Source organism: Morone saxatilis, unplaced genomic scaffold (genome assembly GCF_004916995.1).
Source record: "Morone saxatilis isolate NCDOM2014 unplaced genomic scaffold, NCSU_SB_2.0 Contig14, whole genome shotgun sequence".
NCBI lineage: Eukaryota > Metazoa > Chordata > Actinopteri > Moronidae > Morone > Morone saxatilis.
The window spans coordinates 9,786,675-9,794,302 of record NW_023339696.1 but is presented as its reverse complement, the minus strand read 5'-3'; the positions used below and the strand labels follow the sequence as shown (position 1 = coordinate 9,794,302).

Sequence of the window (7,628 nt, the reverse complement as noted above, 5' to 3'; positions counted from 1 at the left end):
GTGGCACATACATACTCTCACAATGGCACACGTGGTCTGTTAGTATGGAATACACTGTGTGTATTGGAGAAGCTCCATCCAGTGAATATTTGGTCTTTTTCCAGCTATTATGCCTGGAATAAAGCTAATTAGTTGAGTAATGAAATGGCAGCTTATTTCTCTGTCGATCAGTCAGTTCACACAATATGATCATTGTGTAAACTGTCAAAAATATTATATGTTATTATACTAATACTGCTTATGTGTTGCATACAGGTTTAGAAAAAAAATGAGAACCTTGGTAACATCTAAGCACACTCATGTTTAGATACAGCATCTTAGTAACTATGGTGAGACAGCTTTATGTCAGGAAGTGGGGAAAAAAACAACAACAACCCTCCTATCACTTTAAACTGCATCAGACAAATGATGACAAATGAGTCTGACCAAGCTCTGTTTGTGTGTGTGTGTGTGTTCCCGAGTAGAAGTTCATTGAGTTTGAGGACACTCATGAACAGGATAAAAAGGACCTGCAGAACCATGTGGACAGAATGGAGTCCCACTCCCGGCAACTGGAACTTAAGATCAAGAATTACGCAGACCAAAGTAAGCACGCACACAAGCACAACACACACACACACACGCACAACACACGCACACCACACACACCACACACACACATCCTTAAATTCACATATTTGCAAAATTCGATCACTTATTACACCATGTCATTCTTCTCACAGTCTCTGTTCTCCATTGTGATGATAATTCAATGATTTTTTATTTATCAGTCTGCTCCCGTGTACAAGGTTATTCTCTTCTCCCTTCTCTCTTCTTTTTTTTTTTACTCTCTTCATATAATCTTCCTCACTTGTTTGATGCCTCTCTCACGGCTTGTTATGCCTACTTCCTCTCTCTCTGCGCGCACACACACACTTACACAGCCATACACACTCACGCTATCTTTCTCCCTCTTTGCGGGGGTAACAGTAATGGGATTATAGGATTTCTGTTATTCCCATCCTCCTAATGCAGCAGTGCATTACCGCCCATCTTATTGGTGGATTAAGGAATGGAAAGTGATTGGTTCTTACATTCTGTCTCGTAGGAAATAGTGGATTCACACAGTGTCTAGTGGCAAAGCATCAATTTCTTCCATATCTCGCTTTTAGCAGAAGCATTAACAAGGCAAACATAAGTAGGTCTGTGTTTGGTGTAATCTGAGATATTAAATGGAAATCATTTAATAATTTCCTCCCATTATCACTCATAATTAACTATTTCACCTATTTGGGAAAATGGAGATACTTGAGTGTACTCGCAACTAGTCAGTGGGTTCAGTCAACCCTTCACCACTCCCAGCGAATAGTAAATCATTCATTCATTACTGTGTGTTGCTGCACCAGCTGATTGTGTCTTTAGGCATCTAGGACAGAGTCTACAGCTACTGTAGAGTTAATAAGGCCACAGTTAATAGCAGACGATGAGCAGCGGGACTATAGGTCAGATTAATTTAAGGTTCCTCTGCTCTCGTCTTGGCTTTATTTTCACTTGCTTAGTACTGAAGGATGATTTATCAGTTTAGTTTTTGGGTTGTTTAGTTTCATCTGTTGCTGTTCTGCACTCCTGTTATGGATGCTTGGAACTCTCATTCCTATTCATCCATCTGTACCATCAGAGTGAGATCTAGGCAGATTTTATGATGTGGGACTCTCTTGTAAAATATGGATTTAATCTCAGTGAGGCCCTTTCCTGGTTAAATAAAGCTATATATCATTTATATTGAGCCTCAGCATGTTATACTGCATTGGTCAAGCAAAAGAAAAAGTATCTAACAATCTGATGAAGGAGATTTATACACAGACTCTCATCTCTTCCCAGCACATATATATTTTATTGAATGGTGATAGGTGATTATGCAGCTCCCACACAGCTCAGGGAAATGACACTCTTGGCACTTCCGTGGTGTTTTGCATTACATATCCTGTTACAGTGGATATTGTCTTTTCAGTGTTAAACAGCTTTTGAGGTAAATAAATAATTAATTCAATCAGTATCATTGCCTTAATGTTCAGCTACACATTCACTTTCTCCACACAGTGATTCGTCAGATGCGCACGTCACTAATGCGCACTCACAGGAGGGATTACTTCAGTCTTCAGCTGTCACCCCTGCGTAAAGCCTTTCTCACTTTCACTTCATTACATGTCTCCATGAATTCGATGACTCATGATAGCAGAATGAAATCCCCCGGTAATGTCAACACACACATTGGCGAGAAATCATCGCACAACATGCAGCATCTTTAGCTGCTGTAATTGATAGTATCCAGGATTTATACTGTGTCGCAGTAGCTCTCCGTGTGGCTTAAGCTAGACCTGACGCACTAATAGGGGATTAGTTGTTTTTGTCACTTCATAAATCAGCCCAACATTGAAACCCATTTGAGTGAGATTACCTCTGTGCCTATTCCCAGTGCCTGTCTGTTAGAGCCACATGATTCCTTTGGATATGCATACTTTTTTTATGTACAGGCTTGTACTACAACATGAAGTACAATGAAGGTCTAAAAGTTGTAAAGGGGTAGTTGTGAAATACTGTTTTTCGTTTTCTAGTAGATAGTTGAGAGGATCAATACCACTCTCATGTCTGTAAAGGAAATATGAAGCTATCAGCAGGAGGTTAGCTGAGCTCAGCATAAAGACTAGAAACAGGGAAACCGGATACTCTAATGCTCAGTATTAGACAAATATAACTGTTACATCTCGTTTGTTTAATTGGCACAAAGATCAAAGTATGAAAACGTGAATTTTCCGTTTTACAGAAAGCTTTTTGTACAAACAAAATATATAAAGTGTTATTAGTAGGCTGTAGAGGTGCTGGTTGGTAGATTTTATTACCTTTGGACAGAGTCAGGCTAGTTGTTTCCAGTGTTTATGCTAAGATAATTCTGGTGGTAGCTACATATTCTTCTTATAGACATGAGAGGGGTGTTAATCTTCTTATTTTACTTTTGGCAAGAAAGTGAATGAGCATATTTTGCAAAATATTAAACCTTTCATTAAATCCTAATTAAATTATTAATTACTATTGTTAGGATTTCGTGGTCCAGATCCTGCTTGCAGGATTTTGAATTTGTCACGCCTGGTTCTTGTTACTGTTAATTATAATTTTACAAATAGTTCAAAGACAAAGTATGATCCTTGTCCTGTGCCTTGTAAGTTGACTACCCACTGAGCAGTGTTGTATTCTGTTTCAGTCGGCAGGTTAGAAGAACGTGAATTAGAGCTCAAGAAAGAATACAACTCGCTCCATCAGCGACACACAGAGGTAAGGGGGAGAGGAAGGATGGGGGAGGAAGAAAGAGAAGGCCATGTTGTCAAGTTTTAATCCTTAACGACATTCATGACTAGTTTCCTGTGGGTCTCTGCTTTGACTTCTGCAGATGATCCATAATTATATGGAGCATGTAGAGAGGATCAAACTGCAGCAGATAAGCGAGACTTCAGAGTCAAGTGCGGTCGGCCGAGTCAGGTAAGATCACTACAGTCGAATCTAGATTTAATTACATTAAATAGATGTGAGGCACCCATATTTGTTTTGTTATGAGATAATTCCATATTATTATTATATATAAGTGCCAAGATGGACATATTTGAGCTCTTAGAAAAATCTGCTAGTAGTAATCACAATGCTGCATGAGAAAACCTTTCTCTTATTGCACACAACACTACAGACAAACCTGTGAACAAGTTTATGTGACGTTGAGGATTGATCATTTTTTTTGGTCTCCAGGAGAGAGCGACCTCTTTCTTTGGGGATCTTCCCGCCATCTGGTGGGGTGTCTCTGCTAACGCCAGACCCCCAGGCCAGGGCAGATACACTGGGCACAGAGGCCTGGAGGTTCACCGACCCAACACAACCAAGGTCCAATGCAAGCCTCAAGGTACCTGTGTGAATGACACCTCACCTTTTATTACAGTTGGTGGAAAATAATGACTTATTCCAGTGTGATTTGTCTTCAGAGAATAAACCCCTGTCTGGTTCGGACTATATAGATAGATAGATAGATAGATATACTTTATTGATCCCAAGCTGGGAAATTACAGATATATATATCATATGATATATGATATCAGCCATGGGGACAGACTGTAGTGTAGCATATTGAAAGACGGATAATGCCAGTCCCGACACAAATATCCAAAAGGCAGAATATTTTTTTGCATTGTCTAAAGTGTCAGTTCTGCATCCTATATGGGGTGTATAATGATCTTAAATGATTAAAGAATATGGTGTAATGAGATCCCATCATTACTCAGTCTACAAAATGTTTTTTTATCGGCTTCAAATTATGCAATGACTGAATATTAACCACTGCCTTAGATGTTTGATCAAAATGAGTGTCAACAGTGTACAAACGTTAGAAAATGCATAAAATATTGATATGATCGCTTTAATCTCATATCCTGGCTGTGTTTCCAGCCCGCCTGCCAGTGCTAGAAGGTAGAAGAGTTTTGGCTTTGGATCCATTTAAAAATAGAGAGCCTTTGATTAGGCTCAGGCATGTAGGCAAATTTTAGTAGGCATCTGACAAGGCCGTCTCTGTTTTCAGACATCCTCCTTTAGCCATTGATGAATATGCAAACGTGTCTGTTCCCCTGGCGCAGCAGTCAGAGGAGATCATTGCATTTATCACATGAATATTCACAACAGATGCAAGCGCAAAGGACAACATTGAGATTTATCATAGGATGTGTATTTTCAGTGATTTCAATTCATGTTAAACTGCTTTAAATTCTACCGGGACAAAGACATTATGATGTTCATAATAACAGTGACTGCTACTGTTCAAAATGTTTTTGATGTGTGTGTTATGCTTGTATCTGTGGCAGTTAGGACCTGGAGCTGGAACAATGTTAATTCTTCTTCCCACTGCTGCGTTTTTTGTTTAAACTGGGACATCAGCTCTGTGGCGCAATGCATGATGGGAGTGATGCCGCTGTATGGCTCGCAGCCAGTCACTGAGGGAGAAAAAGGCTAGCTGGAATGTGATTGGTTCTTATGTAATCAGTGCTACAGGATGGTTATTGTTGAGCCATGGCCTTTTGAGCACGAGCAGCTTTGATATGCAGACAAGCTCTTAGAGATAAAACAGAGATGTCATATTTAATTATGGGAGTGGTGGCATGTCAAGTAACAAAAGGGTTAATGACATGCGTATGCCTGCATGCCAGTCATGATATAATCTCCATCCAAAGTATGAGTCATATAAGGAAGACCCATTCCATTGCCCTTTAAACTAGCTTAATTATATTTTCTAAATCACTGCTTTTTCTTTTATTTAAAGGGGAAGTTACAAAGCGATGTCACTTAAAGGGGAACTCCACCGATTTCACATATCAAACTCTGTTTACAGGTCAGGGATGTACGACTGCGAATGTGAAAAAAAAGTTGTATAAAGCCTTTGGTGATTCCAGAGGAAGTTGCACAAAATCTGATAAATGTTGGCTGGGGCTGAAGACTAAATATCTGAGGGTTTCTTATCTCTGAAGCTAGCGGCTCGAGGCTACAATGGCCACCACTAGCATAACTCTCCCTAATCTCTAGCCCAAGTGTCAGCAGCCGAGTTACATTGTGGGTAGTGTATGCATTGATTTTGATGTTTAGTCGCATCAGTCCGATAAATGTATAGGAGTGCAATGCTAAATCGGTGGAGTACTCTTTTGAACAAATCAAAGGAGATATGTAACTGGTACAATACTGTACATGGGAATAATGGTTCAAAGGAAGTATATCATTTTGCAAGTATTTTAGGTTGTGATGATGAAACATTTGAAACACTGTAATTAATACTTCTGCTTACTTCTTTAAGTGGAAGATTTACAAATACTAAGATTATCTCAGATTTCTCCAGTTCATATGCAGTCCAAGTACAACTTATTAAGGTATTTCTGTCTGTTGGTTAGACCAAAGAAGCCATTTGGTTAGGGCAACTAATGATTACTGTATATATACCCATACCTATATTTTATAGGTATTTAATATGCAGATAATTAAAGATTAATCTATTGCTTATAGTCTTGTCTAGACAGTCTACACTACACACACACAAGCTTACCTGTATCTACACACTTTATCACATACAATAGTACTTTTCCATTCACTTCACAGACATGCGCACTTTAGGGTGTATGCATTTCTGCTGAACTGCTTCTGCCAATTTTTACTCTCACCCCCAAGCAGTTGGACTTTGTCGACCCCCCGAAGGAAAGGGAGGGTAAGAGTGCGCAGGACTCTACTTGGGGGAATTCACTGGCAGACGACTGCAAGGTAGTTGGATGAGTGGCCAGCAGCAGCAGCGGCAGCAGCACGGCTGCATTGGCTGTGGACAGCACAGTGTTTGTGTTGTGCGTGTGTGTGGGCTTCAGTAGTCCCCTCCACTATGCTGTTTCATCTTTTTTCAAAAGCCTCTCACTTTGTGCATTTATAGACCCTCACTTCACCAGACCACCTGTGCTATAATGTGCTACATGCAACCACGTCCTGTGTACATTGGGGTCTTTCAAAATCGAAGTGCACACAACAATCTAAGTGTCACGGATGGTTAATTAATTAATCTTTTGAGATCAATAACAGCGTGGTTGCATCTGGCCTCTAATTTTTTTTCCATTTCAGTTAAAATGCATGAGTTTTATATTTCACATGTTTCTTTGTAGTTTGGATTCATTCATGCAAATCTTCAACAAAAGTTAACCTTCACCTCATTGTATAATAGCATAACATACATTTATTATTCTGTCTTTTAATGCTGTAGCTGTGTAACATTAGATGTAATGTTTAATAGTTTTGTACCCTGTCTAGATTCTTCTAAACTGTTTTTAGTTTTTGAATTGTGTGTGGGTTTGTGTTGTAGTAGAGGTTGAATGGCAGCTCTCATTGTGGCCATGTTTAATTTTATTTGATGTTGTGTGAAGCCCTCCCCCCCCTCGCAATCCGTGGAGCTGTGTGTGGACCTCATTGTCTGTGTTTGTGTGCTAGCTCTGTGCTGTTCATGTTCTTTGTCTTTTGGTGTTAATTCATAGTATTTGTTTCAGATTCCCAGATCTTTTTCCTGGCTTCCAATTTCACAAAAAACAGTAGCTTAGTATTTCAGATTGTTGTGTTTAAGGGATTTTAGAGGTAGACTTTCACATTCTCTACACGATGTAAGAGCTGAGAGAAATTTGACTCTTGTGTCTTCTGTTACACTGCATGTGTAGTGTATGTAGTGATTAGCAATTTCAACCTGTCCAACCTGTTTGTGAACTGTGTTGTCTAATATTGTTTTCTGTGTGGTCCCAATTTGTTCTGTATGTTTTCCTGTTGTTTCAATGTCATTTGGAACGGCCATCTAGAAATATTACTGTAAACAAGCTACTTTCCATTACAGGATGAGCTGTCGGACTTCACCGGCTCCAAGTCGGCCACACCAATGTCCACCACAGCCTCGGACATGGAGAAAGAAGATGGGAACAGTAAGAGCATGGAGGTGCAGGCTGCACCGGGGACCAGATCTATATCAGTAGGTAGGGTCAAACACCATGAATCTGCACCGGTCACATTCATTAGACATGCATTAGTCTTGTTGGCCTTAACACAAAGTTTTT

General features: G+C 39.7%; 1 protein-coding gene across 7 annotated transcripts in view; it reads left to right on the top strand.

Moving 5' to 3' along the window:
* spag9a (sperm associated antigen 9a) overlaps nt 1-7,628 on the top strand; it is a gene marked incomplete at its 5' end in the record, with an annotated part of 26,752 nt that overhangs the window by 3,043 nt on the left and 16,081 nt on the right. For 3 of the 7 annotated variants that reach the window (XM_035654709.1, XM_035654707.1, XM_035654706.1), the window contains 6 exon segments: nt 465-585; nt 3,239-3,309; nt 3,425-3,513; nt 3,775-3,925; nt 6,223-6,312; nt 7,412-7,547. In XM_035654709.1, coding sequence (XP_035510602.1) covers nt 465-585; nt 3,239-3,309; nt 3,425-3,513; nt 3,775-3,925; nt 6,223-6,312; nt 7,412-7,547 — 658 coding nt within the window. 7 annotated transcript variants of the gene reach the window in all.